The sequence below is a fragment of the Emys orbicularis genome, chromosome 11 (genome assembly GCF_028017835.1).
Source record: "Emys orbicularis isolate rEmyOrb1 chromosome 11, rEmyOrb1.hap1, whole genome shotgun sequence".
In the NCBI taxonomy this organism is placed as follows: domain Eukaryota; kingdom Metazoa; phylum Chordata; order Testudines; family Emydidae; genus Emys; species Emys orbicularis.
This window is the reverse complement of record NC_088693.1, coordinates 13,635,577-13,649,187: the sequence shown is the minus strand read 5'-3', so window position 1 is coordinate 13,649,187 and position 13,611 is coordinate 13,635,577. Positions and strand designations below refer to the sequence as shown.

Here is a 13,611-nt window from a genome sequence, read left to right as displayed (position 1 = left end):
GCGTCAGGCGTTCTGACCACGACCCTCCTTTGGTGATTGGCGGCGAGGCGCCCCTGAGCCCGCCTCCCGCGCGGGGGGATTGGTGTGGGCCGAGCTCGGTTTCTTCCTGCGTTCCCGCCCCGATGGAACCGTGATTGGTCGCTGGACGCCGCGTCCCCGCCCCTATCCCGCCGGGCTCTGTGATTGGGCGGCGGGCGCTCTGGTGATGGCTGAAGTAGGGGTTCTGTGGGTGAAGGCGGAAACGCTGCTGCACGTTGGCAGGAGGGTCCGAGCCAGTCAATCAGCTACACACCGACTCGCTGTTGCCGGCCGCTGCTATGTCTCAGGTAGGGGGAGCCCGCGCTGGGGGGGCTAAGGGGTGGGGAGCTGTCCGCGCCCCCCCCCCCGTTCCCTTCCCCTTAGCAAGGGGGGGGGGGTCGCTTCACTCGCGTGGTCTCGCCCCTGGGAGCTCCTCCATTTTCCTTCCCCTCCCCCCGGCTCAGGGGGCGGCTCTGGCTCGGCGCTAGCGACGCCCCCTCCCCTTTCCGCCCTTCTCCCGGGGCTCCTTGCTCCTGCTCCCAGCCCGCCTCCCCGTTCCCAGTGCGAGAGGCCTGGGGCGCGATAGCGAGGCGAGCCCGAACCCAGGCGGCTTCTCCTTTCGCCCAGGGCTCCCGCCGCCACCTGCTCCTCGGAGGCCCTGCTGGGGCTGGAGCGGGCCAAGTGGGAGCTGCCGCTTCCCCCCAGCCGCTGCGGCGCTAAGCCCTGGGTCTGCAGGCGGCCGTGGGGTTGGGCAGGACCCTACTCCGACGAGCGTCCACTCTGAAACTGGGTTGAGCGCTACCTTGGGGGGCTCGTGGGGAGGGACGCATGCCCAGCACGGAGGTTATAGACGGTGTAGGGCACGTCTACTGCAGCCTTCTTGTTCTCCACCTCCCACTAACCCGAGGCCTGTGTAGTGCTGCTATTGCAAGTAGCTATGGGGGGGGGGGGTGGTATTGGTGCAGAGGGTCGCATAAGGGCGTCCTGGGTGGTAGCGGAGACTGAGAGAGTCCAATGTCCATAGGGCTAGTAAGGGCATGGTGTGAAGATGCCATGGTGAAGAACAAGTGGCCTGATTATCAAGATTCACACCAGTATAACTGGAAGAAGCACTGCTGAAGCCAGTGGAGTTATGCTAGTGTCAAGGGAAAGAAGACTCTGTTCCAGAGGCTGCAGTCTTTCTCTTAACACATCCAAGAGCTCTGATGGCTTGGTAACAACTAGGACACAAGTTGTGGAGTTAGTAGCTTGCTAAAGAGTATGAGGACATGCTAACTACTTTAAGTTTGTGTGCAGGTGCAGCTTTATAAAATAAGGGATAGCACTTCCCTTACACAAAAGTGGCCCATAAAACACTTGTATAAACATCTGCTGTGTAACATGTTGAGACAATAAACTGATGGGGGTGGAGAGACTATGCAGGGAAGAGGCCATTCACTTGATGGATAGGGTGGGAAATGGCCAGTAATTACCAGCAAAAATGGTAGGTGCCAGCTGTCTGACTATGTAATCTTAGAATCACCAAGTGAACTTTCTTAATTGGAGGAGTTAAGGGGTAGGGACGCTTAACATTTTAAGGCTGTGTTCGAGGCCTCCTTTCTGCCAAATCCTCACGGCAGATTTCTCAACTTCTTTTCCCATGCAATATTTGTAGCAAACATCTCTGATCCTGCTGCTGCTTTCACAATAGCAGACTTTCACTCCTAATCCTACAGGGCACAAACTGGTTAGTAACATAGTTCAATTGACTTTTATTGTAAGTGTTACAATTATTCGCATTTCTATCTACACAGAACGCAATGTTTATAATCTCTTGTCTCACCTTCATGTAAACTCCAGTCATGAGACTTGGTTTCAACTTTAATTTTTGTGTTCTTCCTGCTATTTTGTCATCTTCAAGCAGACCTTAGATTTGTCAGTTCAAAATTTAAACTAATATCTACTGGCAAGAGTGAAAACCAACATAGAAAACTTTTCATCTTTTCATGCACTTTCCTTTTCATTTAGGCTGAGTTTGATAAAGCTGCTGAAGAAGTTAAGCAACTGAAATCTCAACCGACAGATGAAGAAATGCTGTACATCTACAGTCACTTCAAACAAGCTACAGTTGGAGATATAAACACAGGTATGTATTGGAAAGGAGTTCTAGGCTTGAGGAATAAAAAATGCTCAAACACTTTTTTTCTCAATAAAGAGAGGTGCTCACTTAACACTAGCTGCTAATGGCTTTAGATGTACATCAGTCTTTCTGTAAATTACTCTTAAGTATCCTTGAGACTGGGAAGAGGTTCATATCACCTTTCTCTTGTCTATTATGCCATCTCTTTGCTACAATATCTTTCACATCTCTTAAGAAAGAGTTACAGTTCAGCACCTCTGCTGATGTAGCAGAAAACTCTAAGGAATAGGGAAACTGACATCACAAGATGATGAAACTGACAGTGCTGTCAAGTTCACAAAGTAAACTGAAGGCTGTAAATTGAGTTATAGTAAACGAGTTCTCACCAACAATAGATAATAAACCTAGCAGAGATGACCATGTGGAGTGCTGTTAACAATAGAAAGTTATAACATGCTTTCTCCAGCATCTGAACAAAATAGCTTTCTAGAGTACACTCTAATTCAGGAAGTATGATGTCTGAAATGAGAGACCATGTTGACACAGAACCATCACATCAAGTGCAGTCTCCTGAAAGGACATGAGAGATTCCCAACAGTGTGGTTTGTATCCACTGACTGTCTCTTCTGTGGCTAATAATATTGTCTGTCCTAGAGCGCCCTGGTTTTCTTGACTTCAAAGGCAAAGCGAAGTGGGATGCCTGGAATACATTAAAAGGTAAGTTTTTAATAAAGATGACATGAAAACAGCAGGGTTGGTCACAAATCCTAATACTTGCTACTTAATGAATGAGTAGAATGAGTAGAAGTCTTCTATGGGCATGGCTATACTTGTAGTTGTAGAGTGCTGGGAGTTAAACCAGCCTTCGGAGACGGCAGCAGGGAAAATGCTGCCGAGTGTTTACACTTAGCTGGAAGCGCACTGGCGTGGCCACATTAGCAGCTCTTGCAATGCCACAAAGAGCCATGCATTGTGATAGCTATCCTGGCATGCAAGTGGCTGCAATGTGCTTTTCAAATGCCGGGGGTGGTGTGGAGTGTGTGTGTATGTGGAGGGAGAGAGAGTGGGTTTTTGGGGGGCTGAGAGCATGTCAGCATGCTGTCTTGTAAGTTCAGACAGCAGCAGACCTTCCTCCCCCCCACCTCTCTCTCACTCAAAGCAAGCAGCATTGCTTTGTCCCAGAGCAGATAAGCAGTCAGCTGTCAGAAACAGAGCTTTGAAAGGGCATACCCGCATTCCTACAGTGAGTTCAAAACAATGACAAGAGTGGCCACTTGACTTAAGGAGATTATGGAACGTTTCCGGAGGTCAATCAGAGCGTAGTAATGTACCTTGTTCACACTGGCGCCGCGGCACTCCAGCAGGGACGCAGCAAACATTATTCCACTTGCTGAGGTGGCGTACCAGCAGTGCTGTAGCTGTGGAGTCAGAGCGCTCTACATGCCTTGCCAATGTGGACGGGTAGTGAGCTAGTGTGCCTGGAGCTCCTTTATTGCACTGTAACTCGCAAGTGTAGCCAAGCCCTATGACTACATGTCCAAGACAATTAGGAGTTGCTGCTGGCAGGTTCAGGCTCACTTAAATACTCTGATGTAATTAATGGATAGCTAACACTGTAGGATAACAGACTTAACACTTCTAATGTGGTACTTCTGTGTTGGCATTGAACTGTTCAAATCAATACCTAACTACAAAAGTGCCCCAGGTTATTTATACATATCTATTTTAGATCTTTATATAGCCATCACCATAGTATCTGATCACTTCAGTCTTTAACCTTTCCTCACCCATCCTTCTGAGGTGGGGAAGTACTATTAGCCCTCTCTGCATATGGAGAACTGAGGCACAGACTGACTTGCTCTGCAACAGACTTCTTGTGTAAGCTTGGGCAAGAAATTGATCTTGGTCTACCAAGTGCCAGAATAGCACACAAACGAGTGGATCATTCTTTCCCTCATATATACTGTTGATGCAGTTACTATGTTCCACTGCATTAACTAAATTGGCCTTCCAATCAAGAGGGATTATCCTTGAGCCCTCAGCTCACCTCATCACTTCACAGATGTGAAGTCCCCCAGACTAAGGTTGCAGTGTACCTAAAATGCAAACTGCTCTGCTGAGCCACCCTCTCCTAACACAGCAAGGGGTACATGTATTGCTGCTATTTGCACTATATCCAAATGTTGCTTTGGAGAGTAAGCTTGTGTCTCAAGTCATTGCTCAACAGTCATTGCAGAAAGAATGACCGATGCCCCTGCAAACAAATCAGAGCAGGTCTAATATTAGATCCAACAGCCTGGAGTGTCCCTCATAACTTCCTTACAAGACTGCATGCCACCTAGTCACACAACAAGGAATTGTAACTTGGCGTTAAGATGTCTTTTAGACACAGTAAACTGGCTTGTAACTGAACAAAGCTGCATGCTTTATCAAAGTACCTTCCAGGGGAAACCCTGAAAGGAATGTAGGCTCCTTCTCTAGAAGGCAACACCAGATCACATGTGATACCAAATGATAACCTACAAAAGTGTTGTAAACTGTCCAACCAAGGATATAAATCCCACTTCTACATGTACTGAAATTTAGGGTTTGTTTTTTTTAATATTTCCTGTCCTGCAGCTGCTTTGTTCTCCGGTTACAATTTAACCCCACCCCTGCTGGGGAAAGCCCTGTCACCTGGAAGTAGTCCAGGGGCCCTGTCAGGAATGAGGCCAACCTACACTTCCTGTGATGCAAGGAATTACAGCTGATGTTGCTTGGGGCCAACTTGGTGGGAAAGAGTAACAACTCCATTTCTAACTCCAGGGCCCTTTTGTAGGGGGAGGTGAGAGAGGCAGGTAATGACTGCTGCTGGGAAAAGGGCAGGGTACAGGATGGGTGACACTCAGGGAGCAACTTGTGTTCTGCAGGGGTAACCCCCATCATGGTTGTGCCTATAGCGCTAACCTTATGAATAAGATGGTCTCACCAGATCAGTGGTTTTCAACCTTTTTTTTTTTTTTTTTTTTTTTTTCATTTGCAGACCCTTAAATTTCAAATTGAGGTGTGGACCCCTTTGGAAATCTTAAACCTAGTATGTGGTCCCACACAGGTCTGCAGACCACAGGTTTAAAAACCACTGCACTAGATCAAGCAGGAGTGTGATATTTTAATTTTGTGACCATTTAGGTTGCTGCTACTAAATAGCCAAGTAGTTGAGCATAGGTTTAAAGATTACAGCACAAAGGCTGGGCAAACAAATGAATCCCTAGGAGGAATTGCAGCTACACCTCTAAGGTGAGTGGCCCACTTTCATTCACTGAAGGTGCTATAGCATGCAAATTAGAATGTCTCCCCTGAATTGCTTGCTATGAATAGGTTACGGCCTCCACTAATCTCATGATTCTGTGGCATACTCAAAGTATTCTGGCTACTTGGTAATATTTTACTGTTCCAGTTGAGTTCTTACTACTCTACTGCAGTACGAGGCTTACAGGGCTGGCTTACTCACCAGCCCTGTAACTTCACAATTCACTTCAGTTAATACAAAGTAATTGGCATGAAGGAACTTCCAGGAAGCAGCCGTGTATCCTCTAGCTGCTTTAAACTGGTTTGCCCGTGGTTTCTAGTGCAACATAGATCTTACTAGACAACTGAAGTGGGGAGAACTTGGTGGTTTAAGTGTAACAAGTGGCTATTACAAGTACTCTATGGGGAATATGACTAGAACATTTTAGTCTTCATCTGATGCATGTCTTCTGATTTCAGGAATGGCCAAAGAAGAGGCAATGAAAGCTTACATAGCAAAAGTGGAAGAATTAAAGGGCAAATATGGCATCTAAGAATTGCATCCACTCCCCACTTGTGGAGCTGAAATGTGCCTTATTTCTTAATAGGCGGGATAACTGATTACTGGGGGTGACTGGAATGTGTAGTGTACTGCAGTTTGAGTTCTGCAATTCAGATTAAACTTCTGTCTAATTGTAAATTACACCTAATGAATTGGGTAGCTTTACTCTGAATCATTAAAGTACATTTGTTACTTATTTGTGGTGGCCACTTTAATACAGGGATTTGGCTACCATTTGCTCATCTCCACCTGACAACTGACCGTGATAAAGCTTTGCCCAAAGAATAGCTATGATGCAACACTTTAAAAGTTTCTTGCACTTCTTGTTTATCATTACAAAACTGAAGCTGCTAGCTGTCTGTTTCCAGAGCTGTCCTGCCCACTAGAGGGCTCTAATAACCTTTCATAATGCAATAGTAACACTGGCTTCATCAAAATTAAACAGTCATTGTGGCCACAATGACTATCTCTAGGGTAGAGGAGACACTTGATGGGTAATTTGCAATTACTATAGGCTAGGATACTTGAAAGTGTGCTACAATAGTTCATGATAAACTGGCTAACCTTAAGACTATAGATTTAAAAAATTTATTAAAGCTAATGTTAAAAAAACATTCTCCATATTCTTACTAATATGGATTTCTATACTGACTCTGCTACAGCTAGTGCCCTTTACCCAAGCGTGCTTGATTTAAGCCATTAGAAAGCCTTCCATCCCTCAGTATAATCATCTACATAGCATGCTTTGTGAGGATCTCAAAGAACTTCCCCAAGTGGGGAAATTCTCATGTGTTGGAAGAGGGGGAGCAGGGGAGATTTCTGGTAATTTGCCTACCATTCTGCAGTCAATAACTGATCTCTGTATCCAGTGCCAATCACTAAATCATATTGTTGGTTCTATGCTATTCCCTACCATCTCCCTTTCTTTTAATGTTAAATATAGGCTAACAGCCTTTCCCTCTGTCTGGATACTTTAGTTTGTTGCTGTCATTACCAGCATTGTAGTACCAGTCGACAGCATCTCAAACACCTCCCCAGCAATAAAAATCTTACCTGGGAAAATCCTAGGCCTAGCTTTCAAAGGAACACTTTCAGGAGCATTTCAGTATCTTGTTTCAGTGGTTGTTTTGTAGCTACTTTTGTTTCAAAAGATGAAGCCACAGCATGGATTAAAGACTGTCAGCTCAGCATGACCATGAATGAGGATTGCTGAGAATTCAGATAACCAAGTAGGTTTTTTTGTTTTGTCTTCTCTCCTCCCCTCCCCCCCCCTTAAAAAGGTGAAAAGTAACCCACACCCTCTTGCAGGATAGATAAAAGTAACACTATAGAGTCTATCATACTAGCTGCTTGGACATAGAGGAATAGTACATGCTGCAGGTACAATATCATGGGTAAATAGGATGGGGGCCCTTTGCCAGTTGTCCTCAGGTAAGCCTAGGGGTAGTGCACTCATGATTTTCTAAATTCATGGAAGTGCAAGGATTAGTGGATTCCAAGTAGCTGACTGTCTATATTTTGTTCATGTTAGTTGTATCTTTCTTAAACTTCAGAAAATCATTTTACTCTCAAATCACAGCTACCTCTGTTCCAGCTACAATGCCAGCAGAAGGCTGAAATGGCTTTACCTCAGTTCCTTCCATGGATTTGAATGACCCTGGCCCACTGCTGTTTTAACTTAAAAGGTTCTGTTGTAAACTTGGTGCTGTAGTTCAGCTTTTCAATTGAAGCTGGGGTGGGAGTGGGGAAACGACCTTCTTTAAGATAGAACATTTATGGTTTTTTTTCCCTCTCCTTTGTTTCCTCCTGTTTCATGTCTCTCATTCTCTGCCTCTTCTGATTTTTCTCCACTTTGTTGGAAGCTTAGTGTGTTTTATCATTTCCCTAGTAAAACACACAGGGTAGGAGTGGCACCTCAGTTTAACCCATGAGATAACTTTGATTCCCTGCCAGCCCTAAATACTTTAGGTGGCTCCAAAACTCAACAGCTGTAGTTGTGAAACCAGTGATCCTTAGCTATTTCCATTAGCTATTGGAGTAGAATTGAACTACTACTAGCAAATACTTCCACGTCTGCTTTTATCTGCTGGAAGGGTTCATATTATTCCCTAACAGTTTGCTAATATGTCTTTTGTCAGACATAATTGCCACTTGCATGGCATTTTCAGCTGCCAGAATCTCTACTAGTAGAACAACCAGATCATCTTATGGATAAGGTACATGACTGGGCCTTGGGAGACTGAGCAAATCACTTAATTTTCCTCTTCCTCAGTTCCTTGTTTAAAATGGGATTGTAAGTCTTCTGTTCTCCCCCTTTTGTCTACTTAGGTTGTAACTTTTTGGCAGGAACTCTCATGTCATACGAGGCATTGCAGGGTGGGGCCTTTACGCACTATTGGCTATTTATTATAAAGTAGTTTGCCAGTATCTGGGACTGACACAACTTTCTGGTAGTAAGCAGCATTGGCAAGGCTCCTGCAGTGATTATATTGTTTCCTGAATCTCTTTCACTGTCTTTGTTCTCCATCTATGTTGTTTAGCTTGGTCTTCTATATCCTGACAGTTTGTGGGCCATATTTCCATCATGAGAAGATTCCTGTGCATTGATATCTTTGATCAAAAACATCTGAAGGTATCAGCAGTAATGTCCATCTGCATCTTGATTTCCTGAAATATTTTCATGCATGACTGACCATTCTTTTCTCAATGCAATGAGTAACGTTGCTTTTCTGGCAACTGCTTTGGCTTGTGCGGTCTCTGCTGCATCCGAAGTCGGCACAAGTTTTCTAGCAGTTGTTACTAGTATCTGTCTTAAATTCATCTAAAAAGCCCTCTGCCCGTTAGCTGGTGTGTAGTGCTAGTTGAAACTTAGTTTCCAATCCATGAGAAGTTCTGGTATTTTGACATTTTGTTTTTGTTCTGAACTGGAATGAAAACAAATTCATTTTCCTGCAAAACAAAATGTTTGGAAAAAAAAAAATATGTAATGCATAATATAAAATTTCAGAATGAAAAATCAAAACATTCTATTCCTTATCAAAATGCTTCATTTCAATGTTTTAAACAAAATTTCATCACAATTAAAATGTCCCTATGAAAAATTTCAATTTTGACAAAATGGCATTTTCTAGTGGTATAATGTTCCACTGGAATTTTTTTACCAGCTCTGCTGGTGTGTGCCATTTTAGCAGCTGCTGAACAGCAAGACTCCTTGGAGGATGAGTTACCAGGAGGCCAGTGAAGAGATCTGAATCCCAGAGATCCTGGCTTTCTGAGGAGGACTGTGACACCAGCCAACTAGAAGGCAGGCCCAATTCCTGTCCTCCAGTAACTGAGTCCGATTCCTAGGTAGCAGCCCAGGCTAGGACTGATGAGGCAGATCCTATGGAGGAAACTTCAGCATGTATCTATCTTTACAATTTATTATTATTGTGCTATATGGCTGTGCTACCTCTGTGCCATTATAAAATAAATAAATTAATGGAGATATCCTATCTCCTAGAACTGGAAGGGACCTCGAAAGGTCATCAAGTCCAGCCCCCTGCCTTCACTAGCAGGACCAAGTACTGATTTTGCCCCAGATCCCTAGGTGGCCCCTTCAAGGATTGAACTCACGACCCTGGGTTTAGCAGGCCAGTGCTCAAACCACTGAGCTATCCCTCCCCCCTGATTGTAAGCAAATGGCACAGAGGGTGCAGCCATTGTAAGCCGCTGTCTTTGAAGCCCCTTCCTCCATTCCTTGGCCAATGTTGTCCATTTCTGCCCTTCCCCCCCCCAGTACATTTTTCCAAAACATTGGCTGCTCCAGCTGGGGAATTGGCCTCTGTCTCATGCTAAAGCCCTAACTATTGACCACAGAGGGCACATGCCCATCTTTCCTCATCTGTCCTGCCTGCAAATGCACCCCACTCCCACCCCCGTTTGCCTGCTCAAACTGGTGACTGGCAGCATGGTGCAGCTGCAGACTCTACTCCTCCTACAGCAAATACGAATAATGAAAACAACCATTTGGGTGAAATTCAAGCTTGGATGGAGGCAGCAGTTACAGGAAAAGAAGTTTGGTGTTCTGTTTCCAAGAGGTAGACAGCGATATTGTGTACCTGGAAAGCTACAATGACTACAGCTCCCTGCTGAGGTATAACTGCCCTGGAACGCACACACTTACAGGAAAAGAACTTAACCTTAGGGACAGCAAAACTCTTAATGGCTTTTCACAAGCTTACACAAGGAGAGACTAGGACGGGGTGGGCAAACTACGGGCCAGCCCGTCAGGGCTTTGGAGACGGCCCGCAGGATTGCCACCCTCGTGGCGCCACGGGCCCCGCACTGCTCACGGAAGCAGCCAGCACCACTTCCCTGAGGGAGGGAGGGGATCAGAGGGCTCTAGGCTGCCCTTGCCTTCAGGCACCACCCCTCGCAGCTCCCATTGGCTGGGAACGGAACCACGGCCAATGGGGGTTTCAGGGGAGGTACCTGCAGGCGAGGGCAGCGCGCAGAGCCCTCTGCCCTCCTCTCCCCCGGGGCCTCAGGGACGTGGTGTCATCCGCTTCTGGGAGCGGCACAGGGCCAGGGCAGGTTGCCCTGGTGCATGCTGCCACCACCCCAGAGCCACTCCAGGTAAGTGGTGCTGGGCCAGAGCCTGCACCCCTGCCACACCCCAAACCCCTCCTGCACCCCACCCCTGCTGAACCCTTCCTGTGCCCCAACCCCCTGCCTTGAGCCCCTTCCTGCACCCTGCACTCCCTCCCACACCCCTGCCCCAGCCCTATATTTATGCCCTGCATGGAATTTCCCCACCCCAATGTGCCCCCTGGGCCAAAAAGTTTGCCCACCCCTGGATTAGGGACTGTGAATGCTTCAGATAGTCATTGCAGAACCCTATCTATTTTTCCTCTGCACTTTCACCATGTCTGCAGGGGAGATAAAGCAAAATCTAAGAGAGAGAACTTCCTCCATTTTTGTTCTATGATTATGAGGAATAATTCATTCCCTCCCTCCCTTCCTCCCCCATTGTATAGCTTACAACTCCCTTCCACTCCCCAGCCATGCAACAGGGGGACTATCTTGGTGAATAACTTCACAGCCTATCTTGCTGGTCTGCCCTTAGCCTATTTCAATAAGGCCATTCTCTGCCTCCCAGTCACCTACCTCTGTGTAATATCATTCAGAGTCAGGACAGCTTAAAGGGGATTACCATCTAGCTTGCTCCCAGATGCCTCCCGCAGCCCCTGCTAATGTTTCTGACACCATGTAGGTGCCTCCAATGTATACTAAAACTACAAAGCCAGACCAGGAACATAATTCCCAGCCCCCTACCACCATTCTCTGCACAGCTTCCAAGGCACAATGGAAAACTCATGATGAAATAATATATGGAGATATACTTATCTCATAGAACTGGAAGAGACCCTGAAAGGTCATCAAGTCCAGCCCCCTACCTTCACTAGCAGGACCAAGTACTGATTTTTGCCCCAGATCCCTAAGTGGCCCCCTCAAGGATTGAACTCACAACCCTGGGTTTAGCAGGCTAATGCTCAAACGACTGAGCTATCCCTCCCCCCAGCGTTGGCTGATGTCACTGCAGAGTCCCAAAAAGAACCCCAAATAGCAGGGAGGTGGCGGCAGTACATGAGGACAAGGACTGAGAGAGAACTAGGTAGCTCTCCAGAAAGATTGTGGGACTGGCCAGGGACAGCGTTGGCATGGCAAAAAGTAGTATAAAAAAAGACAGGGAGATGCGGAGGCGATACAAAGCCAAAATGCTCTGCTGCTGCACATGTTGCTGTTACTGTAACAGGCAATGCAGTGCTATAAACCATCACTTGCCATGTTATGCAGACCCCGGACAATACAGGCTACTGGAGACAACAGCACCTCCTCCCTGCTGTGCCCTCACAGCAGTGCTCCCAGAGGCCAGCTTTTTACAGACCCAAGCTCAGGGCAATGAGAACAGTTGCATCTAGGAGCTGAGCTCTTGTGAACCTTCTTGCACCCTGGTAACTTCAAGACTTGCAACACAACACCAGAAGGCACATGCACAAGAAGAGGCAGAGGCATTGTGACTTTAAGCCCTCCCCACCCTTCCACCCATGTTGTGTCCCGCACTGCTCCACTTTCATGTCTTGTGTGACATTCTATTCCTTGGGGGAGCACCCTGTAACCCCCATATTCCTCATTTACATATCATTGTGATATTGCATATACAGAGGCGTAGCGAGCGCCCTCCGACCGGAGGGGGCCCCGCAAGGAAGGGGGCCCCTAAAAGTGGCAAAATAAATACCGCATTCCAGTTTCTGCATTGTAAGGGGCCCCGCCCGGACATATGTTCGGAGGGGGCCACCGTTCGGAGGGGGCCACGTTCTTTGTTGCTACGGCCCTGTGCATATAAAGCATGCCATGTGAGGTCTCATGGGAAAGGTTATGATCTGCTGAAAGCCATTGTTCCATCTAAATGTGTATATCATTAGTGTAGATGAAGTTATGAGATTGTGTTCTATGGTTGTCACTAAAATATGCTGTGAGTTGGGGAGTTGCCCAGATATTAGACCCTCATGGTCAAGGGAGCTAACCAACACGCAGGCGGGTGTCGAACAACCATCAACAGCCATTGTCCAGCAAGGGAGTTACAATTCAAGCACTCACTTGCATAAGGCCATGCCAGGGGAATTGCTCAACCTTGCCTGGGGACTCAGCAATGCCCACCAGACCTGCCTGGGCTTGTGTTCTCCAAGCACATGGACTAAGGGTATAAACAGAACACAGTGGCCTCATGCTTGGCCTTTCTCCTGACCCCACCTATGCTGTAGGCAACAAGGACACTCAGAAGACCCCAACAGAGGAGACTAAAAAGCAGTGCAAGATGGTATATTCCTGAGATACAAGTCTGGGAGCTGGGGGGGATCTGGCTGGTGCCTTACTCTGTGTGATTCATGAGTACTCTGGGAGCATTCATGCAGTCCAGCTGGGTGTGGCACTCCACATGTGGTTGTACTGAGTGATGATAGAGCCCAGAGGGGTTTGCTGCTTGTCACTAGCAAAGCATTGTGAGAGACAGTCCAAGCTGGAGAGAATAAAGGGGCACAGAGGTCCCACAGTCCCAGACTGCACCCCAGGGATCCCGTCACATCTTGATTCACTGTTTTAAACATTTCTTCGTAGTTGTTAGATGATAGATTGTTTTGTTTCATAATAAAAAAAACTGTTTTGTTTATGGTTTCAGTTAAAGATTATTTGTGTTACATCATAGACTTTAATAATAAAAACCTTGAAAACGTTATTCATGAGGTGTCAACAATGCATTTTACACAGAAAATCATTGTTTTAAATAAAAACATAAGAATGGCCATACTGGGTCAGACCAATGGTCCATCTAGTCCTGTATCCTGTCTTCCAACAGTGGCCAGTGCCAGATGCTTCAGAGAGAATGAACAGAACAGGGCAGTTATCAAGTGGTCCATCCCCTGTCCAGTCCTAGCTTCTGGCAGTCGGGGGTTTAGGGAAATCCAAACCATGGGGTTGCATCTCTGACCATCTTGGCTAATAGCCATTGATGGACCTATCCTCCATGAACTCATCTAGTTCTTTTTTGAACCCTGTTATACTTCAGGCCTTCACAACATCCCAGCAAGGAGTTCCACAGGTTGAC

The 13,611-nt window shown here is 46.5% G+C and overlaps 1 protein-coding gene across 2 annotated transcripts; it reads left to right on the top strand.

Moving 5' to 3' along the window:
* Nucleotides 1-166: 166 nt before the first annotated feature.
* Nucleotides 167-6,160, top strand: DBI (diazepam binding inhibitor, acyl-CoA binding protein). Of its 2 annotated transcripts, XM_065413128.1 has the most exons (5): nt 167-326; nt 1,673-1,744; nt 2,026-2,143; nt 2,792-2,854; nt 5,885-6,160. In XM_065413128.1, the coding sequence occupies exons 3-5, from the start codon at nt 2,089-2,091 to the stop codon at nt 5,956-5,958; spliced, it is 192 nt and encodes a 63-aa protein (XP_065269200.1). In that variant the 5' UTR covers nt 167-326; nt 1,673-1,744; nt 2,026-2,088; the 3' UTR covers nt 5,959-6,160. The 2 variants fall into 2 exon arrangements, with proteins under 2 accessions (XP_065269200.1, XP_065269199.1); XM_065413127.1 differs by lacking the exon at nt 1,673-1,744.
* The last annotated feature ends 7,451 nt before the right edge of the window (nt 6,161-13,611 follow it).

Excerpts from the sequence above, each read along its gene's own strand:
- DBI (XM_065413127.1), top strand. Across the intron at positions 2,144-2,791 it reads AGTTGGAGATATAAACACAG|AGCGCCCTGGTTTTCTTGAC; the intron begins GTATGTATTGGA and ends TGTCTGTCCTAG. Across the intron at positions 2,855-5,884 it reads TGCCTGGAATACATTAAAAG|GAATGGCCAAAGAAGAGGCA; the intron begins GTAAGTTTTTAA and ends TTCTGATTTCAG.